The 27,834-nt window shown below is 43.2% G+C and overlaps 1 protein-coding gene and 1 pseudogene across 1 annotated transcript; one reads left to right on the top strand and one right to left on the bottom strand.

The window, feature by feature from the left end:
* CRTAM (cytotoxic and regulatory T cell molecule) lies at positions 1–27,817 on the bottom strand. The gene is made up of 10 exons (XM_003992475.3): positions 27,718–27,817; positions 19,733–19,879; positions 16,029–16,181; positions 13,693–13,836; positions 12,604–12,765; positions 8,258–8,338; positions 6,194–6,277; positions 4,533–4,679; positions 2,227–2,313; positions 1–574 (listed from the first exon to the last, which is right to left on the bottom strand). Exons 1-10 carry the CDS (start codon positions 27,782–27,784, stop codon positions 444–446), a joined length of 1,203 nt encoding a protein of 400 aa, XP_003992524.3. The 5' UTR covers positions 27,785–27,817; the 3' UTR covers positions 1–443.
* On the top strand, positions 18,358–18,446 carry LOC111556800 (annotated as a pseudogene).
* Positions 27,818–27,834: the final 17 nt, after the last annotated feature.

Genomic DNA, 27,834 nt, shown 5'->3' with positions numbered 1-27,834 from the left:
TTAAAGTAGTTCTGCTCAAGCCCAGCATCTAAAAACTCCTTTTCCCTTCATGGTAAGATGCTAGCTGGCCCAATCAACCCTGATCTCCAAGACTTAAGAGTCTCCTCCTTCTCTGAAGTAGTGTCAGGCATGATAGGTTTTTGCTCTTCTTTTTTCTTTTCTTTTCTTTTCTTTTCTTTTCTTTTCTTTTCTTTTCTTTTCTTTTCCTCTTCTCTTCTCTTTTTTTTTTTTTTTTGTTTTTTAAACTATGAAGCTTTGTGTCCATGGTCTGGTCCTCATTTCACAGCCCTGAATCCAGGGCAGTGTGCCACGGGAGGCTACCATGTCGCATGGCACTCAAAGTATATTTTTTCTTGTGACCATAATTATGCTCCTTCCCCTAGGCTGCTCCACTGTGAGGCCTGCAGCAGCACCGAAATCAGTATTTGCGGTTGCAAAGAACGTTACACGATGCTCTCTGGTATATGAGCGGGCTCTCCTTTGAATTTCGAACTCCGTGAATCGTCCTTCCGCTTTGTTTTTGCTTCAGAGTACAACCGTGTGATGTAGTTCATGTAGCTCTTCGAGGGGAAAGCTGAAAGAAAAGCAGGTCGAGGATGAAAATTCCTTTTGAACAACAGTGCACCCGTTCGTTTGGGACCCGTTGACTGCACGTGGTCTTGTTAGGTCCACAGGTTAATGTCTTAAACATCAAATCAGAAATCGATGGGTGCATCTCCTATAAATGGTCTGAATGCATTGCCAGAGTCTGCTTTTTAAAAAGTCTTACGTGAACAATACGCTAACCAACCTGAAATAAAATATGTAGACGTTTCTGCTGTAAAACCCAACAAATAAAAACCCACGTTGCATTTGGCAAATTTTATACTGAAAGTCACAGGGCTTACGGGAAACAGGACCACTCAAAGCCCGTTAACTATACACAGAGGCTGGAGACAGCTCCAGAGGATGCTTTTTAAGTGAGCGAAAACAGTGAAGTTGAAATGTCAGGCCTGAGGGAGCCAAGGGAAGGAGGATGGACGTAGAGGTTGGAGCCCAGGGGGAAGTACCACCTCCCACCTCTGTGGCAAGCCCCTGGGATTGGACCTTTCTGGGGGAGGGAGCCCTGAGTGAAAGTACTCATTTTCTTAAGTTGAGATGCAAAAGGCTTTCCTGAGCTCAGGGCATTTTTTTCTCCTGCTAAAAGTTACAATTCAACACCCACTGTTCTAGTGCCCCTCACTTGGGAAAATTGGCATAAGAAACAATCCAACTTACGCCTCATACTGACGTTATTCTCCTACTTGCGGGTCGAGTACACAGACATTGACGTTATAGAAACACATGCGATACAGCAGACTTTCTGCACCTTACACACACTTCCCCTCACACCCCCAGTTCTCACAGTCTGCCCTCTTGTTCCCCTCTCCCAGCCAGTCAGTGATTCTTCCCACTTCACACCCTACTGGGTCAAAGCAAAAAAAGGGCAGAGGTGTTGTGAAAGACCGGCTTCCTACAAAAACCTCAATAAAACCATTAGAAACTAGCAGCAAAGCTCTTCTGCAGGTCTTGCAACTCTTGGCAGGGGGAGGAAGTTAATTTGTATGGAGGAAACAAAACGGTTGGAAGGTATAAGATTCTTTACTGTAGCGCTGGTTGCTGTCTACCGGATTTTTGTCAAACACACACACACACACATCTCCTTTTAGACCCTTCCTTTCACTCTTTGGAAACATATTTTGCTTGGGAAACTGCAGTGGAGTGCTCCAAAAGCCCCCACACATTTCTGCTTGAATCAGTTAAGCCTCGTGTTCATTTATTCAACACACATTTGTCAAACACTCCCTTCGCATCAGGCCCTGTGTTAGAATCTGAGGACACACTGAGATCAACCCAGCTGTTCACCACCCAAAGGAGTACTGTGGTGGCTAAATCAACACATCAAAAATGACCAGTTGGTGCAGGAAGTGCTGGACTGTCAAGGTGTCTGTGAGATACCCCTCAGCACAAGAGGGACATACAGTCTACGGGTGTGTCTGGGTGTGACAGTCAGGACACAGAGATGGCTTCCCAAAGGAACTTAATGGTCTCTACTTTTAATTTTGGAAGATGCACTTATGTGCTACACAAGCCGATTTAGGTGATTGACTTTCTAGTGCTAAAAATCAGACTTGGCGTTTCACCCTCCTCCTTCAAGACAACAAATGAAGCTCATTTTTCAAGTTTTAGGTCATGTAGGTGACTCACTTTGGTCCTTTTTCTCTTGGGACGATGTTTCTTCATTATTTGACCTCGATTTGTAACTTTCCAGCGTGTGTTCTGAAATTTCATTCTCTGCAAGAAAAGAAAACTGTGTTGTTAGTTTCTGATGTCACACATCACCTATGTGTAGAAATGTATTTTGAATAAGATGATCCTTCTGTCTACACAATAGTGGATTTACCCCTGCCCCTCCCATACATCGTGCCCTCATTCATTTAGAGAATTGTTTTTGTTCTTTGCTATGATTCCTGCAGGCACTGTGCTAGGCAGTGTAAGAGTTGTGGAAATCAAATGACCACAGATTAGAATCAAGTATTGTTCTTTGAGATGGAATGATTCCAGGAGGCCTTAACGAACCATGGGGGTGAAGCATTAACGGGGGGACTTTGCAACTATACGATGACATTTGCCTGTTGCGCAGGTACAGCCGAAGAGCCAGACTTTGTCTCTAGGTCTAATTATGATGAACGTTGGTCCAGCTGAATATATAGAGAGAGTGACATCAAACCGGAAGTTGTACTTTTAAGAGGGTGAGAGCCATTCAAAGAGGTAGTGTATTTTGCCTTGGGACATAATGAGTTCTCTGCTACTGGGGATGTTGGAGCCACATGTCGCTAAATGATCCTGGGCCAGCAACGCCGTAATGCAAGTCACATGTGTAATTTTATAAATTTTCTAATGGCCATGTTGAAAAAGCAAAAAGAAGTATGTAAAATGAATAATTATTAACAATTTATATTTTATTTACCTAGTAGATCTAATATGTTATTATTAGAAATGTATTTGTGTGTGTGTTGAGTTTTCTTTCTTTTTTTTTTTTTTAACTTTCTTTTAATGTTTATTTATTTTTGAGAGAGAGAGAGAGAGACAGAGTGTGAGCAGGCAAGGGGTAGAGAGAAAGGGAGACACAGAATCTGAAGCAGGCTCCAGGCTCCGAGCTGTCAGCACAGAGCCCGACACGGGGCTCAAACTCACGAACTGCCAGATCATGACCTGAGCCAAACACCAACAGGTGCCCCCGTGTTGAGTTTTCAAAGTGGGGTGTATATTTTATCCTTGCAGCACATCTCGAAAGCAACTGGCAACATTTGAAGTGCTCAATAGCCATGTTGTGTCTACTCTGTTGGGCAACACAGGTCTAAATAATCACTCAGGATTAAAGAGGGGATATCTCCCTGGTACACATTTATAGAAGGAATTGAGTAGATAGTTACTCTGGATAACTTCTGATGTCCTTCCAGCCCTGATATGTGTTGAATCTATGCATTTCAATAGGCTGAATTATATATATATATTACATGCTGGCTGAATTATATATATATTACATATATACATAATATATATAATAATCTTTATGTAATACTATTATATATGATACTATTATACTATTATATATGATACTTTTATAATATTGTATGAACTATTATAGTATATATAATACTATTATAATAGCATATATAATACTATTATAATGTTATATATATATTTTTTTCCCCCCCCATTGATAACTTTTAAACCAGAATGCTTAGCAAAAATTACTAACATATTATGGTTGAGGGAGGCTCACTGCATTATTTCAAAGTAAGAACACAACTGGGACACCTGGGTGGCTCAGTCTGTTAAGCATCTGACTTTGGCTCAGGTCATGATCTCGCGGTTCGTGGGTTTCGAGCCCCACATCGAGCTCTGTGCTGACAGCTCGGGGCCGGAGCCTGCTTCGGATTCCGTGTCTCCCTCTCTCTCTGCCCCCGCCCCTCTTGCGTGCATGCTCCCTCACGCACTCTCTCTTTCTCTCAAAAATAAACAAGCATTAAAAAACATTTTTTTTTTGAAACAAAAACAAAGTAAGAGCACAACCAAGACAGTATACATTCAACCTTTGATTGACCGTCCCTAGAATATGAACTCCTTGAGAGCAGGGGTCTTGTTGACAGAGGTATCCCCAGTGCCTGGAACCGCGCCCGGCGCATGATAGGTACTCCATGAATAGAGTATATGAATGAATGCGTTTTCCACCTGGCGTCCTTTTGCGAATGGCAGCTTTTATAATTTAATGTCAATCCCCGGAGCTACTCTATTTTCTCTTGGTTATACGCTCTTTGATTAGAGCCCCTGGAGATTGCACATCCTGTGTTTACTACGAAACAGACCATGGCGTATTTGCGTGACAACACTTCCCAAACAGATGGCTGAAGTATCTAACAGAAAAGCTTTAAGTTGGCAGAATTTCCTTTTGGCTAGCCAACCGTTTCTGCATCTTGCAGCCCCCCACCAGCTCCCCCGCCGCTCACCTTTTTTCCATATCACGTGTGCTTTCCGAAGCTTCATTATGAAGAGCTGGACGATGATGAAGAGTATGAAGATGAGAAAGGAGACCAGGGTGAGCAGCAGAATGCCATTTTGCCTCCGTATCACCCCTACATACTGAAGATTTGTTTCTGTAAGGCAAATGAGAGGAATTCAGCTCAAGGTCGGTTTGCTTCCGTCCCTGAGGAATTTGCAGGCTGCTTCCCAAATGTCAGATAGGCGGATAGGCCACTCAGACAAAAAGACGGAGGACTTTAACCTGAAGGGAAAGAGATTCATATTATTTATTCTCCAGAAACAAGCCAACAGGCGGACAAACAAGGCCATTCTGTGAGGTGACTGGAAAAACGCTCTTATGTGCCGTAGGTAGTGAAGCTGTGATTTTTCATTTCTAGAGAACGCAGGCAAGAATATTGACTTAGATTAGAGTCGGGGGATTTAAGTGAGCTGTAAGAAATGAGTTTTTTTAGCAACATGTGGTTAAGCAGCAAGAGAGGTTGTTAAGGAGTGTGAAAAGCTATGCAAATGCAGCGAACATTCATGAATGTTGGCTTGGTTAAAAGTGGTCCTCCATGAAGGCATTCGGAGATCAACGAGGTGAGGTCTTGAAGATCTTTCTAAACCTCACATTCGGATTCAGCCGGCTCTGATTTTGCCCAAATGTCCTGCCCCCTCTAACAACAAGCAGTTCAGGAGCACCAGCTCCGTGTGGAGCTGCTTGGAGCTCATTAGACACAATCTCTGTGCTTTAGGGCATAGGTCTCTCTCTGTAGAAACAAATAAATTAATAAAACAGAAGTCAGAGTGTGCTTTATGGGAGGTTTGAGGGTCCTGTTCTGCCCCGTAGACTGTGGGAGCCACAGAGGTCTTGTGAACACAGGTGTGAAGCATGCAGAGGGGTGTTTCGATAATAGAGTCTTAAAAATGATCACAACTCCAGCGAGTCACAAGACTTTGTGCAGGAGACGATGAGAGTCTGGACGAGGGAGGTGGCAGTGATAGATAAAAATCTGGAAGGGAAGACTCAAAAGTCCTTGGAGATGGACTGATTGTGTGTGTGTGTGTGTGTGTGTGTGTGTGTGTGTGTGTGTACACACGCAGGAGTGAAGGATGACACCAAGGTGTGGGGCTTGTGTGATGGTTTGGACAAGTTGATTTTATGGGAAAAGATGCTGTTCGGTTTTTAGTGATATTGAGTTTGAAGAGATGGCAGAAAATCCAGCCATGGGATACGTAGGAGGTGGAATGCAATAGGGATTCATTCTCCAGAGAATGTTCCGGAAGCATAGGTATGGAAACCTTCTGCGTAGTGGCAATAGGAACAATCCTGGGGAGGGGTAAACCCTTTAAGAATTAAGGGAGGAATCAAGAATAGAGAAGTAAAGTCAGAAGTATATCCACATATAAGAAGCCAGAGGAGGAAGGGAGGTTAGCTCATGGACACAGAGAAGGACTGATTAGCAAAGAGTGACAGGACCAGGCAGAGTATGTCAGGGAAGCCAGGGAGACCCTAAGTCAAGGAACAAGGGAGGGATTAACCAATAAAAAGGTCAAGGAAAGTAGGGACAGAAAAAGGCCATTGGATTTATTGGTTCAGAGGTTAAAATGTCAAGTGTTTATTCTAAATGCTGTAGGGGACACTTACCAGTGGTTAAGTCAGGATCTTGAGCGGTTTGGTTTTTCTCTTCCTTGTCAATCTCTGTTGTATTAGAATCTTCCACTACTGCAACTAAGTTGAAAGAAGTTAAGACATGATATATACATCTGACTCTCTGTGAATAGCGTGTATATACACATACTAATCCCCAAACAGCAAAGCATCTTTGGGAACCAAATTAAGTAGTCCGACTTAAAAACAAACAAACAAAACAAACAAAACACAAGACTATTTCTGAACTACTGGCGTTTCCCAAAAATAGTTGCAAATGGTCAGGCTCATTTCGCCTTATTTTTTAAAGATACATGTTTACCGAACACTGTGCTAAGCCTGAAACTGAGCATTTGGTATGTTTCTCACGGCAGCTCTGAACAGAGGCTTAGAGAAGCTAAGTAAATTGTCTGAAGTCACGCAGCAAAGAAGTGACAGAGCCTGTCCCGAAATTCAAATTCAGAATGCAAAATTTAAACCGTTCTTTTATACTTCCCACCTGAACCAGGCCTGTGAGCGAGAAGGTCTTTAGAAAGGTGCAAGATAACAACAGAACACTGAAGGGTGACATCCCGAGCTTTATGGAAGGATAAGCTAACAGCCTGGAAAGCAATGATTTTTATGTTGAAAAATAGGCTCCCTTGTCATTCAAACCTGTACTGGCCTCTCCCCCTTAGAAGCAGGGTGTTCTGTGATGGTTTTGCTAGGTGAGAGAAGTCATAGAAATAAGAGATCTCTTGTTCTGATTTTGTTGCTCGTCCTGCCTATTCCCACCTTCCCACCTCCCCCTCCCAACCTAGTCTCTTGCTTTTTTAGCCCATTGCACAGCGCCACTGTGTGGATCCCACGGGGAATGAGACCACCCATTCTACTGAAAATGGCTGTTATTAACTGTAATACAATCGTAGGAATTGAAAGCTGAAAGGAAATTTAGAAACCATATTAAATCTTCGGTTCTATATGAAGAAGCAGAGCAGAAAATTGGGTTGTTTAGTAGCTCCGTAAGCCAATTTAAAGACAAGTCGATTCTAAACACGTTTAAAAAAATTGGATTATTAAAGCAAGTGATGTGACCGCTCCACTTCAGGTTATTTTCAATTTCCATCGCCCTTCAAAGAACCGTACGGTACATATTGCTTCTATCGGTGTTTAGAAACCCCAAACATTGGCTTTTTCAATATTATTCCAGATAAAAGTTGTAGAAAAATACAATCTGATACTCAACCATGAACATACATGCTAATGATACGAAAACATTTATCCCATCAAATGAAATTATTAGAGACACACTATTTGAAATAGGAAGAGGACACGTAGGAATTTCTGCCCTTTCTGGCTGAGGCTGTTTTGCTCAAAACATCATAACAAATGAGTGTATTCATACACGTATATATTCGCACTGCGTTTTCTGAGTACCTCCTAGTGCCAGATACTACGCTAGTAAAATACAAAGATAAACACGTGATTATCCCCCACAGTTAACCCCCCAATGGGTTCACTGTCTAAAAAGTTGGTTACAATTCATTCAGGCTTTTTAAATTCTGCGTTTAGGGTTCAATCCTGTGATCAAAAACTATCTGAGTTCTTGACAACCAAGTAACTGAGGTGTTTTCAAAGGTGATTTTGTTCTTCTGTGACGAAGAGCAGCAAATCTCCAGATCCTGTTTCTTTGCCCTTTGCTGAAATCAAGTCTTTATTTTGTGTTTAGTCTGTTCTGGATGAGAAAACAATGAAACGAGTCTCTCCATAAATGAATACAACCTTGCCCTTTACCATAGAGGAAATTCAAAGGTCACTATTTTGTGTGTGTGTGTGTGTGTGTGTGTGTGTGTGTGTATCAAGCAACATAGCACTGAATTTACAAGGCATTAGTGGCCCTGAAGCCCCCCCGCCCCCAACTAAGGGAACATTCTACCACAAAGCTGGAACCAGCAGAGGGGGTCCTGCATAGTCTTATTAAAATTTTTTAAAAATCTGAAAATTGAGAATTGGAAAAGTGACCTTCCCGAGGAGGCATTTTTTTTTTTTTTTGGTCTTAAGTTTTAATGGGTTGACACTTACCAGTGCTAGTGGGCTGCTGAGGGTCTGCAGACGATGGAGAGTTTTTCTCCAGGGCATCTGAAGCTGTCTCTCGATCAGTAACTAGGAAAGGGGAAAAACAGAATTCTGCAACCACGGAGAGCAGTTTTACCCACATTGTGCTCAGTACAGTAGGTTGGAGAATGTATTTGGCTGCTACCTGCTCGTGGAGGTTTTTGCAGAAACCTCAGCGCTACGTATTCTGCAGCTCTTGCTCTGGTCTTTGAATCTGTATCCTGCTGGCTGCCCATCTGCTAAGCTGCCTGGCTTAGAAGTGCAGCGTGCTGGACTTGGAGTGGTACATTTGGCAATAATAGGCAGAGGGTATTCGCTGTCTTTCTCTCTCTTTCCATCTACCTGCCTGCCCCTCTGTCTGTCTGTCTATGCATTCACCTATCTCCCTCCTTATTTATTAGTTAGGTGGCCTTGGAGTCAGTCACGGAGTGGGTCGAATTCCAATGCTGTTGACTTGGCTTGTGCTGAGGGAGTTTGAGCAAGATGCCTAATCTCTTGAACGCTCAATTTTTTCTTACCTGTAAAATGGAAATGCTGAGCTTTGCCCTTGGGGTTTTTTTTGTGTGTGTACGTGAGAATTAATGAGTTCATTCATACAACACGTTCAGCCCAACGCTTTGCTGTTTCTAAAACATAATGCTAACAGTATAACATAAAACAATGTTTAGGGATGTCTCCAGACATTCATTGTAGCGCGGATTTGACCCCTGAGCAGTCCTGCAACCAGTGGGGGTATAGGAAAGGTGCCTGAAATTTTATAAATAGGGATACGTGACGGGTAGGTAATGTCTTTTTGGAATCTGTGAGTGCTTCTCAGCTTTTTATTTAATGGCTTTGAACGTTTCTTTTCTTAAACATGTAAAACTTTTGGAAACGATACAAATGCCAGAGTTGCATGCGAGAGCTCTGAGAAGAGGAAGAACCACCACTAAGGAAACAATAGAGAAATCGTAATTTAGACTGTCAGGCTAAGATGAACTCTGTGACCACAAAGATGTCAGGGAAAATTGAAAAGACAGCTGCTAGCAATGAAAGGAGAGAAAAAGCTTGAAAGCTAGTAGGATGGAAATCCTGGAGGCAAATTATAAGACGAGTATATGGGAAATATTGGGGGCACATAGAAAAATTATCAAGAATGATCAAGATCTTCTGGAATAATGTATATGATGCTGTGTGGGTTCAGATAATTATATATTTTTGTACAGAACAGGAGATATACACACACCCATGAGTTTGTATTTACTTTGATTTGTTCTCCCAGTCAACAAGCTAGTGAGTAGATTCAGTTAGAACAAATGTTATTTTGATTAAATGGGTACTGGTGCTTTATGATTTCTGTCCCTGCTTGGTTAGAATGTTATAGACTTGTGCTATTCAATACAGCATACACGGGCTACACTATTTAAGTTTAAATTAATAAAAGTTAATATTAAAAATTTACTCAGTTGCACCGGCCACATTTCTGTTTTGAAAAACCTGTATCCACCCCTGTGAGCTTGACAGCTTCTAAATACTAAGACTTCGATGAAATCAGTGACGATATTTAATGAATGGGATTTTGATGCCGAAATGTGTCAACATTTGAAAGTTCTGTATAAATCAATATATTGATATTTTCCAAATGACCAAGGCATGATGCTACAAATCATGCCTGGCTAAAAGATTTATCCAAAGTGCAAATCTGTTCAAAGAATTTAATGTAACAAGGGCACGAAAAGTTCATTGATAGGGTTCCAGAGTCCACATAGCAATTAACCTTTAAGAAGTCACCTCTTGTTGAGTTTTAGTATAGTATCAAAGAAGAATATCCACAATTATCTGAAAAGTTATTAATATCATCTTCCCTTTCCCAACTACGTATTTGTGGGAGGCTGTATTTTTGTATATATCTCAAGCAAAACAACATATCGCAAGAGAATAAATGCTGAAATTATGAGAACCTAATTCTATGAAACCAGATACCAAAGAGATTTTCAAGATGAAAAACAATGCCATTTTCCTCGCTAACATTTTGGCGTTGCAAAATACAGGGTTTTTTTTTTTATACAAGTGTGTCATTTCTATGTATATGTAGTGGATTCATTTTTTAAATAAGTCAACTTTTTTTAGTTTTAATTTCTAATGCGTAAGTATGGACAGGTACGATTCACATAAGTAAAAATTCTTTGGGGTCCTCAAATATTTGTAGGAGTGTCGAGGGTTCCTGCAATCGGTGAGTGTGAGAACTGTCGCTCAAGTTTTTTGTTTTTATCTCACCTCCAGATAAGTAACAGGAAATCAAGATTCCTCATTGGGAATACTAAAAAGATGAAGTAAATCATTGTGAAGGTGGCCTGATCTATTCCTGTCCTGTTTTCCTTCTCCAAGCATTGCATTGTGAGTTTTTCAAAGGAAGACGTTATTCATTCCAGTACCTTCCCCCCCTCCAGATATGGTGCTTGCCTGATGTTCATTTTCTCAAGTCCTACGATGCAGTGTGGGGATGAAGGGGGTCAGAATCCTTACTTGTAAAATTATTTTATCTTATTTTATTAAAAAATGTTTTTTTAATGTTTATTTATTTTTGAGAGAGAGAGAGAGAGCACAAGCAGGAAAGGGGCAGAGAGAGAGAGGGAGACACAGCAGACTCCAGGCTCTGAACTGTCAGCACAGAGCCTGACGCAGAACTCGAACACACAGATTGCAAGATCGTGACCTGAGCTGAAGTCCGAGGCTTAACGGACTGAGCCACCCAGACGTCCCCTTGTAAGTGTGTTTTAAAGCATTCACACTAATCCACCTTGTAAAACTCAGGGGATGAACAAAATGGGTGTAGTATCTGTACGTCCATGCAGTAGCTTGCCACAGGGGAAAGTCATAAACACATGGAAGCCACCAACAGCTGATACTGGAATTACTCTTTGCATACTTAATGAAGATCTGGCAGTGGGGGCTAAACAGTCGACCGTTAGGTCATAAATAAAAGTCAAGTCGTATCCCATTACTGTTAGAAGCATTGGGTGGCTAGGATTTTGAGTTGTAGAGAACTACGGCCACAATGGAAGAGAAAAAAACTGATTTCCCCTCAAGAGTAAATTTTTGTAGGTGGCCCGAACAATAGCTGAAGAAGTCAACATAGATTTTTTTTCGACATGGTTGGTTCTCTTATTTAAGACTCTGATGGACTTTCAGAAGCATCCCCTACCCCCCCCCTCCCCCGCGCATGCGCTGTGCTCCACTGACAGCAGAGGCTGGAGGGGCAGGAGTCATCAGGAGGTAGGAATGTTTGCGTCAGATTATAGTACCCAGCCGTGTCTGCGGGGGCTTAAGTCTTCTAAATGCAGCTTCCTCAAGACTTGCTACTTTTGGTTTGACGAGAAAGTGACTGGTGGAAAACCTGTGGTAGTGAGGGGGGGACCTGTTAGCCACAGCAGCGGCACCCCCACCCCCCACGGGGCAGCATGGCAGTTTTCCCACCATGGTGTTCTCCTTCACCAGCGCCTTTCATTAGCAGTAATTTACCAAAGAGCTTTTACAGCAAACGCGTCCTCATCCAACAGCTTCCTCCTTCCCTAGTGTGAGTGGATCCTTGTACTTCAGAAATTCTTCTGACACTGAGAGGTACTTTATACAATAACGAAGGTCAGAGTCTTGTGATTCATGCTACCTCTTACTAGATACTTCTTGACTCAAAAATTTTCTAGAGTTTTGAAATCAGTTTTTTTTTTTTTTTTTTTTTTGCATTTGATGAAGGAATGCATTTTTCCACTGGAAAAATGGAGGCGGTGACTCTTCACAGTTACGATGGGACGTTTCGTTTGTTATTTGTTCTGCTCGGAATGTTAACCTGGTTAAACTAAAATCCGCAGAACGGTCATAACAAAAGAAATCTAAAGAGTAACCATGACTTAGTTTGACTGTGTGAGTGTTTTATATTAACGTAAAATGATATGGACAAGTTTAGATTTATTTCAACGGCAATTATCTCCTTTTGGGTATGATTCAGATAACCTCTTCAAAATCATGAGTGCAATCAAACGATTCAAGGCCAAGTTGTGTCAGCGGTTGGTTATTATCAAAAAGCAGGCATGATGCTGTTTGCATATGGCGCTCTGCTAGGCTTTGTGCACAACTGGGGTTCCCAGCGTTGGGACGGTCGCATTCTGACGCCCAGCTGGAGAAATTTCAATCATTAAAGGAATCTGCTGTTAAGGAGAGCTTTGTTGACTGCGATCTCACTCTGAAGGACTTTTCCCATTCCGTTTAATTTTGTTCAATAGTGTACTATGAAGGTAAATTGAAAATGATTAAAAGCAATCATTCATCCCTCTTACCTATATCTTCAAATCGGAATGGTGCCACCAGTTTTCTTCCTTGTAGACCTTTGTGTCGGATAATGCAGTCCACTGTTGAGTTTTTGCTGTACGTGTGGACTCTGAGGATGCTGCTGCTGTTACATTTCTTCCCATCGGTTTCAAAGTCATGGTGGGTTTCACCTATGGAGCGAGTTAAAGAGGCGTTTGAAGTTGTGGCTACTTAATACCATTGGGTGGTTTGGTTCCCTCAGAGACCAATGGCCTTGACCTCTTGGCAAAGCTGTTAGACTTCTAACCTCATTCTGACTTCAGCCAACTCCCTTGTACCTACGTGGCCCTAGTCACAGAGGGGAGCAGGTGAATAGCAATGAATAGGTTTCTGTAAACCCATCACTACTGGGGGAAAAAAAATCAAAAGCTTATCGTGGTTACAACAAGGGCAGCCCGATGTTGTCAAACACAAAGACCCACGACTTTACTCAGTTTGGACGAATAAGGCAAATTAATGGAGAGGTCTTGGAATGATGTAGAATTGGCATTGGAATGAATCTCTCTATGATTAAGTAAAATTGAATGTAACCTGTGTTACAACGTACACAAACCGTAAACAGGTCCCAATTGTGACCGTTTGTTATCCTGCTTAGTCAATTGAATGCTGCTTCAGTCTAATCAAAGTTTAGATTCTTTGGTACCATATGATATTTTTTATCTGTCACTGAGGGTACTGCACTCAGTGTTCCAATATACAAGCATTGTGGTAAATGTATTTTCAATTTTGTGTCTGCTACACAAGTCATGCTGAGGTAATAGCTGTTTTCCTGTTTTATGAAATTTTGTTGAATTTTAAGAAGCCATAATAAAGACTCTATTTTAGGTTTCTACTTTGTTTTAAGCACAAACAGGCAATCATATTATTTGTGATAGGCTTTCAAGATGAAGGCATAGTATCGATTGGTTATAAAGATAATTTGGAAAAGAACTGATGGATTAATGAATGTTGTTTTCTGGCACCTGGTGCCACCAGAGGGCGCCAGAGGATTTAAAACTTCCTTGGAAATGTAAGTAGGAAGGAAAACAAAGGAGGAAAGAACCATCTCCCCTACTTACCGTAGAGCTCTATGTCCTTCCCTAAAATCCAAGTTATCTGCGGAGGGGGCTTACTTCTCACGGTGGAGCATGTAAGCGTAACGTGTTCTTTTCCATTTTGCATTCTGGTAACTGAAGCTTCCAGGATTGGTGTGGAAGGAGTTGCTGGAAGAAAATTGTTTTTTTTCATGCTTAATTAGCTGGTCTACGTATCCCAGTAAAGCACGGAGTCTGATCATCTGTAGGGATGATTGTAGCGTATGGTCTCAATAATGGGATTTTTTTTTTGGCTCGACCTTTTCCAGAATACTGTTAAAGGGCTTTTATGTACTTGTAACGCTACCTTGGCTGTAGTCACATTGTTTGTTACCCAGTGTATGATTAGTCCCTGAAAATCCCCAATGTTTCAACAGCAATTTTTGCCTTTGACAAATGACTGTATTTGATTAGTGACATGAAAGGAGTTGGTTTATGGCTGTTTCCGTTCTAAACTTTCACGAGTGTATGATTCACGCCAAGGTAAGTTAGTTCCGTCCCCTCCTTACATCAAAAGGTGCATTTCTTTCTTTCTTTCTTTTTTTTTTTTTTAAATTTTTTTTTAACATTTATTTATTTTTGAGACAGAGAGAGACAGAGCATGAACGGGGCAGGGTCAGAGAGAGGGAGACACAGAATCTGAAATAGGCTCCAGGCTCTGAGCAGTCAGCACAGAGCCTGACGCGGGGCTCGAACTCACGGACAGCGAGATCGTGACCTGAGCTGAAGTCGGCCGCTTAACCGACTGAGCCACCCAGGCGCCCCAAAAGGTGCATTTCTTTTATAAAGGACCCATTTGTCCTTTTTCTTCCTACTCCTGTCTTGGGAATGGAATTCACCCTTGAACAGTGTGGGCATTAGGGGCACTGACACCTCCCTCAACCAGTGCGCAGTCAAAAATCTCTGTATAACTTTTGACTCCCCCCAAACTTAACTAAAAGCCTGCTGTTGGTGGGAAGCCTTACTGATAACATGAACAACTGGTTAGCACGTTTTTGTATGTTCTATGTATTTTATAGTGTTTTCTTACAGCAAAATAAGCTAGAGAAAAGAAACTGTGAAGAAAATTGTAAGGAAGAGAAAATACATTTATAGGACTGGACTGTATTTATTGACAAAAATCCACGCGTAAGTGGACCGGCACAATTCAAGCCTGTGTGGTTCAAGGGGCAAGTGTGATTTTTAGTTAGGCTAACTTCTTCCTCTTTCCCGTTCTACTTCACACTTTGGTCCAGAACCCTACTCTTTCGCATTTATTTGCTGATTTGTCTGCCATCGAAACATGGTAAAGTCAGCCCCGAGCATGCAGCATTGGATGCCGGCAGTACACATATGAAAAAATTAGCTATTTGAGGAGCTCATAGTCCGGTGATAGACTCAGCCCCTAAACTGTCAGTTGAAAGATCATGTATTAAGTGCAGCGAGAGAGGTACGCGTGGAAGAGTTCGAAGACCCCAGAAGAGCACACAAGCAGCGTGAGCCAGAGTGCCACGAGGGGTGGCCAGTAAGGTGGGTGAGTCACATTGGTTCTTAAAACCCGAAGGGAGCCATTCCTTCCCAGATACTTCGTTACCCCGCAGGCACCACGCTGTCCTAATTCAACCGAAGTCTAAGAAATCCACTTGTGGGATATGTGGAATTATGCCACTTAGAGATCGCCAGAAAGCAGTGTTTCGAATTGATCTGTTCCATCACAACAATTGGAAGAGTAAAGACAGTAAGGCTCAGGCTGAACACAGCTGACCGTCCACAGAACTGGGCAGGTCCCGGGCGATCTGGACGCTGTTACTTCCTATCCTCGTCTCCCAACCCACCTCTCACTGGCCGAGAGGGACTGGTTTGGGCAGAGGATGCGAGCCGTTGCCCAGTGCAGTCACCTCTGAATTCATCCCATCTTAGGCTATGCAGTCGTAAGGTTCTACTTTTTTTTTTTACACACTGCTTTGCCTGTCTAAACTAGCGTGCCAACTCCTGGCGGGCACGGATTGTGTCTAATCCCTCGTTGATTCCCAGGAGCTTAGTACAGTGCCTGGCACACAGTCGTGGCTCATCAAATATTAATTCTCCTTCCTTTTAATTTCCCCAGAGAGGAAACTTCGCTGATGCCAGAGACACGTTTCACAAAGTCACATTTTAATCTAGAGCTCGCCGGTCAACATGTTCCTTTCTGCTTCCTTTCGACAAAGGATGGCAGAGGTCCCCGAGGAAATGCCTGGCTACAGGCGCTGTTTCTAAACTCAGATGTTAAGCATAAGCATGATGTGTCCTGTTCAGAGGCCCGTCGCTCACCCTGCTGGGTGTGCTGGCTGTCAACCACCTACCTGTCACGATCACTTTTACTTCCTTTGTTCTCACGGAGCTGCCGTATCGTAAACACTTGTACACGCCTTCATCTTGCTGGCTGACATTAAGCACGCGGATGGAGAGCTGATGGGCGGAGTGATTCAGAAGCTGGTATTTGGGATTTTTTAAAGCTGGACCAGAAGGCAAAGGAACTGTTAGGAAGCAAACTAGCAGATGCATACAGACTCTCTGCCCATTGGCTCTTCACGGGAGTGGCCTTTGAATTTCACACGTGGACGGAGCAAATGTCACATCTTTGATTGAGCTGCCTTCCAAATTTCTGGTGTTACCAGCTGGATGCCTCTCAACAGCTCCACGTTCGTTTAGGAAACAAAATATTTTGCTACTGGGATCTGTGAGATCAACCGGTCGCTTTATTTGCACGTGTATGAAATTAACTGACATTAACCCTGTGCTGGTGAAGGGTTCAGGCTACAGGAGGATTACATCCCCCCTCGCCCCCCCACCTTTTTTTTACATTATGAAAAATGCCCCATTGTAATTACCTCCTCGAAATCTGACTGATTTGAGGCTGTCTTGTCACAAAGTATGTGAAGAATGGAAGATCAGTGCATGGCTAGTCATTACGCCAGTTGGCTGCTTTTTATTTTTATGTGTTTTAAGGGCTTTATTTTTTTTTAATTGTTTTTTAACGTTTATTTATTTTTGAGAGAGAGAGAGACAGAGCATGAACGGGGGAGGAGCAGAGAGAGAGGGAGACACAGAATCGGAAGCAGGCTCCAGGCTCTGGGCCATCAGCCCAGAGCCCGACTTGGGGCTCAAACTCACGGACCGTGAGATCGTGACCTGAGCTGAAGTTGTACGCTTAACCGACTGAGCCACCCAGGCGCCCCGTTAAGGGCTTTATTTTTGAGTAATCTCTACACACAACGTGGGGCTCGAGCTCATAATCCGGGATCGAGAGTTGCATGCTCCATCAACTGAGCCAGCCAGGCGCCCCTTTTGTTTTTAATGTTTTAGAAGTTGGTTATTATTTGAAGTTTCCTAAAGATTTTAGCAAGTGGTTTTTGTTTTTATTTTTGTTCTGTTTGGTTTGATTCTATATTGACCTGGGATGTCTATCTCAGACGATAGGTCCCTTAGCAAATCAGAGGCTCCTGAAATGAGTGGTTTTGATTTTTGTTCTGTTTGGTTTGATTCTATATTGACCTGGGATGTCTATCTCAGACGATAGGTCCCTTAGCAAATCAGAGGCTCCTGAAATGAGTGGTTTTGATTTTTGTTCTGTTTGGTTTGATTCTATATTGACCTGGGATGTCTATCTCAGACGATAGGTCCCTTAGCAAATCAGAGGCTCCTGAAATGAGTGGTTTTGATTTTTGTTCTGTTTGGTTTGATTCTATATTGACCTGGGATGTCTATCTCAGACGATAGGTCCCTTAGCAAATCAGAGGCTCCTGAAATGAGTGGTTTTGTCTTCCTTCCCTTCCTTCTCCTCCTTCTCCACCGCCCCCCTCCTTACTCTCCCTGCTTTCTTTCTAGATTTGTAACACAAACAAATCTAAAATAGTTGTGCTTTGAATGGCTGCCCAAGGAAGGTTGTCTCGCATCTGAAATAATGGTTGTATGTCCTGGGACACTGCTGTTACCCGGGCTAGAACCCCTGAATTCTCAGCCTCAGCACTATTGACTTTTGAGTCCATAATTCCTTGTTGTGGGGGCCCTCCTGTACATTATAAGATGTTTCGCAACAACCCGGGCCTTTCTACTCACTAGATGCCAGTGCCCCTGCCTGTCCCCAATTACAACAACCAGAATTCTTTCCAGACATTGCCCTATGTCCCCTGGAAGGCAAGAATGACCCCCAGTTGAGCATCACCGAGTTCAATCAAGGTACTCTGCTAGAAACTTGGGAGTGCCCATCTTATCCTGGTTTGCCAAAAACCAAGCCAAAACAAGAGAAAGCATGATTTAACGGCGATTATCTCTACCCAAAGTTTTTCTCTCAAAACTTTTAACAACCAATATCTACTTTATTGGAATCTACTATTGATAGTTGATTTAGTTTGAAATATGTGGTTATTTTACATTGAACATAGCAACATTTAAAGATTTTTTTAATGTTCATTTTTGAGAGAGAGAGAGAGAGAGAGAGAGAGAGAGAGAGAGAGACACCCCGCATGAGTGGGGAAGGGGCAGAGAGAGAGGGAGACGCAGAATCCGAACCAGGCTCCAGGCTCTGAGCTGTCAGCACAGAGCCCGACACGGGGCTCAAACTCCAGTACTGTGAGGTCATGATCTGAGCCAAAGTCCGATGCTTAACCAACTGAGCCACGCAGGCGCCCCGAACACAGCAATATTTAAAAAATGTTTCATAGCTACAGAGAAGAATAGCATGGCCCCTGTGCAAGGATGACCTGCAAATTCATATTTTTCTGGGTGTTGTATGGAAACCAATTTGACAATAAATTTCATATTTAAAAAAATTTTTTTTAAATGTTTCATAGCATATTAAGTTTTTTAGGGGCTCTGCTTTTACAAGGCAGAATGCAATTTGCTGTTTTGGAGACTTTTCCAAGTATTTGGCAGCTGAGACTATTAAAATGGAGACATGCAATGGTCTCATTATCTAGGGGAGGGTTTAGTAAAATTCTGCCCAAAGAGATGAACTAAATAGACTTTTAAGAACACCTTTCCTTGGGGCACCTGGGTGGCTCGGTTTGTGAAGCATCTGACTCTTGATTTCAGCTCAAGTCATGATCTCACAGTCCGTGAGTTCGAGCCCCGAGTGGGGCTCTGCGCTGACAGTGTGGAGCCTGCTTGGGATTCTCTCTCTCCCTCTCTCTCTCTCTCTCTCTCTGCCCCTCCCCTGCTTGCTGGCTTTCTCTCTCTCTCTCTCTCTCTCAAAATGAAAAAATAAACGTTAAAAAAATCCCTTTCCTTAAGAAAAAACAACATTGTGACTGTGCGGTGATGGATGTTAATTAGATTTACTGTGGCAATTGCTCTGAAATACATACATAATACTAGATCATTGTACACATCAATACAGGGTGACATGTCCGCTATATCTCAATTAAACTGGGCGGGGGAGGGGGTTGCGGGGAAGAATCCCCTTCCATCTCAGGCATCCAGGGCTCATTGTGTGCTTGTGAAAAGGAGGAATGACTGTCCCCCTTTCCAAAGCGGCATGTCCTGTCAGTTGCTCGGCGACCTTGCTTTTGTGCTGAGGCCAGCAGAAGAGGAGATATTGGGAAGGGAGTTTTGTGATGTGACTTTGAGCTGCTCAGATGGAAGACGAAGCAGCTGGCTCCAGACGGGGGGGGGGGGGGGGTGGGGGGGGGACGGTGTTAGCTGCCAGGGGACAAAGGGCCTCTAGTCAGTCTCCTGCCTGCCTGTCATGGCGCTGCCGAGAGTGAAAAAGCGAGGTGGGGGTAAGGTGCGGGCATGGAAACGTGCTTTGTAATTTGAGCCCCCTTTGCCAATCATTCTGGGGGGGGTTTCCATTTCAGACTTCCTGTCAAAAAAAGCAGCCGTGTACAAAATGATAGGCTGCTGGGTGTGATCCCCGCGTAATCGTAGGTGGGCCAAGCCCATCGTCGGGGTGACTCATGCTGGTTTCTGTCCCACACCAGCCTGTCTGTCTGGAAAATCCCTCAGGTTGCGATCTGGTGGCGATTGTTTTTTGTTTGTTTGTTTGTTTTTTGTTTTTGTCACTTACCAGGATGCTCATTGAAAAAAATGGTGAACCCTGATGGGGCCAGCCACTGCAGGGATGTGGTCTTCCCCTGAGAAACGACACACTTGAGAGTGAGCGTCTGGCCTTCCTCCACGGTGACTGTTTCTGTGTGGTTGGTCAGAAGGGCTTCTGCAGAGGAAGAGAAGTGGAGACAGTCAGGCTGGCAGTGGGGCAAGGCACTCCCAAGCTGAGGCAGGGTCAACGCAACCTCCTCCTCAGCACAACCTCCTTCGTTCGTTCAATCATTCATTACGTACTTTTTTTTTTTTCCAATAAACATTTTGAAAATTTTTTATTTATTTATTTTGAGAGAGAGAGAGAGAGCAAGCGGGGTTGGGGCAGAGAGCGAGAATCCCAAGCAGGCTCCACGCTGTCCGCGCAGAGCCCGAAGTGGGGCTCGATCTCACAGACCGTGAGATCATGATCTGAGCCGAAATCAAGAGTCGGTCGCTCAACCAACTGAGCCACCCGGGCCCCTCTCATTACATACTTCTTATAGAAACAAAACGTAAGTCAGCACAAAGGAGACAGCACTGTAGGTAGTGACAGTAGGATGTGTCCTGAAGGGGTGCGATTTTGATAGGAAATAAAGGAAAACGTTGAACAACATCCATCGGGCGCCTGCTCTCTCGTAGCCCAGAAACTCAGCCAGGCCACGTCAAACCTATATTTAATTTAACTTCCGAAATAACCCTATAAAGAGCGCGTTACTTCGCTGGCTCTACAGATGAGGGAGTAGAGGCTGATGGTCACACAGGTCCTGGAGCTGGGATCTGGACCCATGTCTGTGGTCTTCCAAGGCCACGGTCATGTAACTAGGTCAGACTGTCTCCATGATGAGACCGGAAAACCCAGCCTCTCTGGCCTCCGTTTATGAAGCAAGCTCCTTCTGGCTTGAAATATAAGCAGCGTGTCTGGAATTCTAAGCGGCGCTCTTGTGAATTAGGGAGCTGCCCTTCACAGGAGCAGGGAGGCCCCACCTGCAAAAGAGCTGCTGTGCCGGAGGAATGATGTTCTAAGAACTCTTCCAATTTAATTTTCCACAGCAACACTTTCTCCAGGCAAACACGAGAGACTAGCTTCCCGAATCACAGCCCCCAGAGAATGGTAAACAATTGGTCGTAAACAGCTGCAAATGTATCCTCCCAAAAAAGGAAATTGATAAAAAAAAATTATAATAATAAATTGGATTTACTGCTGATTTGGCTGCCATCCGTTCTTCAAGTTTTAAATTAAAAAAAAAATTTTTTTTTTGTTTTTAAGGAGAAGACAATTGTTATCAATGAAAGTACAAAACACTTCCGTAGACAGAAGAATACCGTGGGGTTATAAATTATGAATAGCAAATGTAATGAGTTTTACTCCATCATCTGAAACCTTAAAAAAAAAAAAGAGGGAAAGGAAAAAAGGAGTTTATTTCCTTGTGATAAATTTCAAGTATTAGGAAAAGTGCTTTGGAGAGCCCTGGGAATTAATTGGTGCAGACTTTTTAGTTTGTTCCATTTCTAGGTCATTAATTTCCATCTGGCCCCTGGCAATAATAACCCAGAATCGTTGTATTGCATTTGTATTGACTTCCTTGGGAAAAAAGTTTGCTTGCGTTCTAATGGAAAAATACCCATATCATCAGTCAACACTATAATGAACAATGAAGAGTCAATAAAAAGATACTGTGTTTTCCTAAGAGCGTTGAAGCATAAGCCCTGAATTCTGCTTAGGTTGGGTCATTTGGAAATATTTTCATCTATAAAATCAACCCATAATTGAGTAATAGGGATAATATTAGTAGAGATGCTTTGAAATGACAATGGAACTAAGTAAGGTGAAGCAACTTCTGAGCCAAGAAATTGAATCTGAAACTGTCTACCTTCTATCGCTTCCATAATCATTCCATTATGATTCTCGCTTTACTTTCTAGTTCTTGTGTTAGCCTGCTTCCTACAGGTTGAAGTTTCTAGAGGGCAGTGACTATGTCATATTTCTCTAAAATTCATTCCTTACAGAAGCTATCACAGTGTGAGCTTGAAAGTAATGGTTTAATGCCAGCTTTCATGATGGCACCATAATGCCGGTGATGGGCAGATGTCTTTGGTCTCCTGTTGTCAATAAGAATACTGAGAGACAGGAGGGAAGGCACTACGTTGAATCAACGATAGAATAAAAGACCGCTGTTAAGCAACATGCCCTGATTTCATCCTTCAGGCCAGAAATTGATACTTGGAAGTTTTGCCCAAGTTCTTACCTTTCAGTAAAGTGATGGTCTAGACAGGAAGCCTGTATTTGGGGAAATAGAAGCAGTGATATGTATCGGCAGCCTGTTTATGAACAAATGGCTTCCATTTTAAAGATATCTTTTTCTTGAGATGCATGCTTTTGAGTGAAATTGCGTTATTTGATTCTTACAATGTAAAAAATTATAATGAGGGGCGCCTGGGTAGCTCAATCAGTTAAGCGTCCGACTCTTGGTTTCAGCTCAGGTCATGATCTCACGGTTTGTGGGTTCAATCCCCGCGTTGGGCTCCACACTGTCATCCCTGCTTGGGATTCTCTCTCTCTCTCTCTGCCCCCCCCCCCCCCACTCCACATACTCTCTCTCTCTCTCAAATAAATACATTAAAAAAATTGTAATGAAATACAATACAACTTCTTAGCATATGCTATAAAGAATTGTATCTCCTAAGATCGGTTTACTCCTGTTGAGAATGTAATATCGGCCGACTGACCTACAACTATAAATGCCTGGGTTTCAGATGGAAAGGGCTGCGTTGGAGACATAGGCTGTTTTTGTGACTCTGCTCCAAGCCTTGCCTTTAGCTTGACCAGCGCATTTCTCTTGTAGTGTTACCATGGGGGACCCCTTGTTTAGTTTTGAGACAGGAAGTCTTTGTAGAAAGGAAGAATGGCTCCAGTGAGAAGCCACAGGCCCACACTGCTTCAGCTGCGGTGCTTAAAAATACTGTTCGCTGTGTCAAGGGCCCGCTGAAGGGTAGAAGAGGAAGACACCTGTACCTGACTTTTCATGGGACGCCTTCTGAGGGAAAGTTCCCCAGGATTCTCTCACTGCCACTGCACGCTGAGGGGGAACTCTTCTTTTATATTTTCTTTTTCATCTAAGTTTTGGAGTCCAACTTTCACCTTCTTTGTCAGAGGGATGGGGTGTGGGTTACCTTCTTTGTTCACCACTTCCTCCCCTGTAGGCTCTAAACATGTCTATGCTTGTGCACCCTTCCTTGGCCTTTCTTATGTAGATCCGGAGGGCTGCGTCCCCTTCCTAGTGCTCCCCAGCTGGGCCTCAGGGTTCCAGTCTGCAGGTTAGCGCGCGACACGGCTCCACAGATACCGGGGAGCAAAGCTTGGCAGTGAATGGCTGTGGAGTTTCTCCTGGGAGGTCACCGCTTACTGTTAGTAGGTCGTGTCTACTGAGTGGATTATTGACTTCTGACCAGATCCATCCATCCATGTAAGGCCACGTGTTACGAGGCTGCTGGTTGACTCTGGGCTCATAGATCGGGACTGGTTTATATATGGAAGTAGAACCTGTGACCTTCACCATCGTCTCCACCCCCAACCTCACGAACTAATTGTCCTATCAGTGGAATGGCCACACGCCAAAGCCTATGTGACCGGCCCTCAGGCAAAAGGGCAAGCATCAGTGACCACCACCTACGCAGGCATCCACGGATAAGACCTGTGCAGTGCCTAAGATTCCTTGATGTCCCCCCGAGATTTTGGGAGTTGCCATGTCTGCTCTCCCCTTTACTAGGGGCTATCATGGAGATCGAACAACGAATAAGATGTTCTTTCTTGTTCTTACCTTAGTAGCCCAGTTATTGCGTGCGGCACATTTTAAAACTCCAGAACCGAGCACGTCTGTCCTGCAGGGACCCAGACTCATCACGCCCCATTGGAAATCATCATCTCTCGCGTCCCCCTATGCTCTAGACACGTCTTACACAGATACGCCACCTGCTCTGTCCCAGCTCTTGCTTGTGTTAACTAATGTCGTCGCCAGCCACTGCCAGGTTCAGGGTCAAGAAGGTACTTTACCTTCATGCTGTTCTGTCATCCTGGATACATTTCTTATCCCCTCCAGGACTCAACTCAGATTATCCGGCTTTTGTCGAACCTGCCTAATGAGTCTTTAGCCTCCTCCTTCCTCACAATGACCTGCCCTCTCCTCCAAGACCCTCAAAGGTTCTGAATGGACTCCTGTTATAGCACTTGGCACATTCCTTTATAGTTAGTTACAAGTATGTCTCTGTGTGTAGATTACAGACTTCTCGTGAAAAGGTTGTTTGCCATTCATTCATTTTACAGTCCCAGGGCCTTACACAAAGAAAGATTTTAAGTATTAGCTGAGTCAGTGGCTAAAAAGATGAAGAAATGTATATATTCATGACTAAACACTATAATAGGATATAAGCTTAGCTCTGTTATTGTTATGTTGCATAGAAAAGCTTGAGTTAAATTAACACCAGAGACACAGAATGAATTGTCTCAAATCAGAGCCCTATCTACACAACTATTATGCGGTAAGTAGACAAAAAAGCGCTTCAACTTAGATCGTTATGAAAAATGCTTACTATCATTTTTTTGAGATAGAATCAACAGAGAAAGTTACGAGGGTGACAATGAATCTGGCTCGGCCCAAATTAAATTATTTCCAATATGGCTTTCTTTTCTTTTTTTTTTTTAAACGTTTATTTATTATTGAGAGACAGAGAGACACAGAGAGACACAGAGCATGAGCAGGAGAGGGGTAGAGACAGGGGGAGACACAGAATCCGAAACAGTCTCCATGCTCTGAGCTGTCAGCACAGAGCCCGACAAGGGGCTCGAACTCACAAACTGCAAGGTCATGACCTGAGCCGAAGTCGGTCACTCAACCAACTGAGCCACAGGCGCCCCTCCAATATGGCTTTCAAGAAGACCTCTCAAAGTATCCACACGCTTGGGAATTATCAACAGGCGTATCAACAGACCCTTATATTTGCAACTGTTCTTTGTTTCCTATATCCTACCCTCCACTAAAGACCAGAATAGCAGGAGTCTCATCATCCACAGTATAGGTGAATGGGATGAATTTTGAAAAATTGTTCGTTCTTGAACTGCGTTTTACCCATCCTAAAGGCTCTTTATGTGAGTGGTAGCCTTGAGAAGAGGGAGGCTCTGAGATTATGGGACTTTTCTTGTCTATAATTCTTGGCGGCCTTAGTTAGAAGTTGCCCTGGTGGAAGCAGGTGCAGTCATCTTCCCATAGTTCATAGCTAAAAACAGCCAGCAGTGTCCAGTGTTGCCAAAATTGATGATTTGCTGCCTTTTTTTGCCAACAGGAAAGCAACACGACCAGCCCCTTTCCTATTTGGGACTCTGATGGGCCTGAGCCAGGTGAGGTCAGAGGGGACAGTTTGTGCTTAATACCATTAAGTCTAGATGCCTTCTGGGTGGCCCTTTGGGTGAGTTTCCAGGTTGGGATTTTTCAATTACACATCTTCCAAACTGTATAGATCAGTGGCTATCAAACTTTTGATCTACATTAGGAAGCACTTTCTATCACAGCCTGGTAGAAAGACACACACACACACACACACACACACACACACACACACACACACACACTAAATGCTTCGTTAGATAATACATAAGTGCTGTGTAAGCTGATTGACTCCCTGTGAAAACTTAGGTAGGTTATCTAACTTCTTTTAAACTCTCTATTCTCATGTAAATTAGGGATATTAAATGTTTGTTTGTTTTTGGGAGCGCGCAAGTGGGGGAGGGGCAGAGAGAGGGGAACAGAGGATCTAAAGCAGGCTCTGCACTGACAGGCCGAGGGCAGGGAGCCCGATGTGGGGCTCGAACTCATGAACTGCAAGATCATGACCTGAGCCGAAGTCAGAGGCTCAACAGACTAAGCCACCCAGGTGCCCCAGGGATATTAATACCTCAGTATCTTTGCTAGGATTAGATGTAACTGATAAAAGTGCCCAACACTGTGCATGGCACAGTGAATAGCTTTTTCTACCGTCTTTATAAATAGTATTTGAATAATTTACATTCTAAAAAAGTTGTCTCAGGTTTACCTTAAGACGTGATTATTACTGCCTTTAAAAACTTTTTTTGTGTGGTACTTTTCTGAGGCAATAACTTGAATCCTCAAAAAATTAAGGTCTGTTAAAGGCTTCAAACTTTGGAATAATTGAAAAAACATTCTAATTTTATCTATCTAAATGTACTTCTCCTGAATGTATGAGCTGTTCTTTAAGCCACTTATTGAAGAAACTAATATTATTACCAATATTGAATTCATATTATGTGCCTCAGGGTAGAGGGACCAAAAAAGAAAGCCCTTCATTTAATTGTATAAAGTAGGAAATTGAAGGACTATGTAAAATAGGAAATCGAGTTTTTTAAAATAATGTCATTCAGATGCGGTTGTATCGTGAATGTAGATTGGAAGGACAGGTGCATTACCTGAAACGTAACTACAGTTCAGCTCAACATTTGCAAACAAACACAGCCAGCAATACACTTCTGCATAGCTTCTTTTGCAAGAATTTGGTACAACTTGCAATCAGAGATTTAAAGACACCTATATCCTGCCTCCCGTTTGAGCAGGCTAAAAAGGTAACAATATTTTTAATTTTCATATTGCTACATTAGAATTAAGTGAGCATAGGGGCGCCTGGGTGGCGCAGCCGGTTAAGCGTCCGACTTCAGCCAGGTCACGATCTCGCGGTCCGTGAGTTCGAGCCCCGCGTCGGGCTCTGGGCTGATGGCTCAGAGCCTGGAGCCTGTTTCCGATTCTGTGTCTCCCTCTCTCTCTGCCCCTCCCCCGTTCATGCTCTGTCTCTCTCTGTCCCAAAAATAAATAAACGTTGAAAAAAAAAATTAAAAAAAAAAAAAAAGAATTAAGTGAGCATCAAAAATCAAAATGGGAAATTATAATAAAATGTAGAGTATAATAGGGGCACCTGGCTGGCTCAATCGGTTAAGTGCCTCACTTCCGCTCAGGTCATGATCTCGCAGTCAGTGCATTCCAGCCCTGTGTCAGGCTTGGTATTGACAGCTCGGAGCCTGGAGCCTGCTTCGAATTCTGTGTCTCCCTCTCTCCCTGCCCCTCCCCCACTCATGCTCTGTCTCTCTCTCTCAAAAATAAAAACATAAAAAAATTAAAAGGTAAAGTATAACTGACTCCAAAAATAAGCAGGAACTTTTCATGAGGCTCATTAATATCTCGGAACTAATTAAGAGTTGTATAGCTAGCCTTTGCCATTTTCAAAGTGCTTTCACGCTTGAAATTTGATCCTTGTAAAAATGTGAGTTGGTTGGCCCAACATTTTTAATCATTCTTCGTTTCAAGATACAGAAATTGAGTTTTCTTTTATTAAATGTTTATTTATTTTTGAGAGAGAGCGCGCGAGCATGGGAGGGGCAGAGAGGGAGGGAGACACAGCATCCGAAGCAGGCTCCAGGCTCTGAGCTGTCAGCACAGAGCCCCACGCGGGACTTGAACCCACGGACCGCGAGATCATGACGAGCCAAAGTCAGACGCTTAGCGGACTGAGCCTCCCAGGCGCCCCCAGAAATTGAGTTTTTAGAGAAATTATCTGGCCAAGGCTCATTCAGTGAGGAAGTTTTTAAAATCCAAAACTGATGCCCTTTCAACTGGTCGACCCTTACAACACAGAGCCTAAGGAGCCTGTTTGTTACATTTTGCCGTAACGCAGATCCCACAGAGACACATGCTACAGTGACCCTTTTCCATCCCGGTTAGCAATTGAACAACAGGTTAAATAAAGCAGTAACATCCCTCCCTGTGAGATCTTGGTGTCCCTTGGAAAGCATTAACATATTTACCTGGGTTGCCTTCTGTGGTAGGTCCGCTGTGAATGCAGCTGACTGATGGGTAGATTTGGTAACATACCAGGTCAACTGAGTGGCATAAAAAATGAGCTCTAAGGGCTTACCTTGTAAGGGGAAGCAAGCCAGCAAGCTGCAAAGTCTCCACCACATACTGTGCCGTGCTGTTGTCATACTTTGTCAACTTCCTCTAGATTCTGAAATAAATGGAGCAGAGTGGTTTC

The sequence above is a fragment of the Felis catus genome, chromosome D1 (assembly GCF_018350175.1).
Source record: "Felis catus isolate Fca126 chromosome D1, F.catus_Fca126_mat1.0, whole genome shotgun sequence".
Classification (NCBI taxonomy): Eukaryota; Metazoa; Chordata; class Mammalia; order Carnivora; family Felidae; genus Felis; species Felis catus.
Note: the sequence above shows the minus strand (reverse complement) of the source record. Positions and strands in the feature narration are given on the sequence as shown.

Excerpts from the sequence above, each read along its gene's own strand:
- CRTAM (XM_003992475.3), bottom strand. The coding sequence starts at position 27,784 with ATGACAACAGCACGGCACAGTATGTGGTGGAGACTTTGCAGCTTGCTG. Across the intron at positions 16,182-19,732 it reads TTTTTTCAATGAGCATCCTG|CTTTAAAAAATCCCAAATAC; the intron begins GTAAGTGACAAA and ends CTTCTGGTCCAG. Across the intron at positions 4,680-6,193 it reads AGATCCTGACTTAACCACTG|AAACAAATCTTCAGTATGTA; the intron begins GTAAGTGTCCCC and ends TTTGCCTTACAG.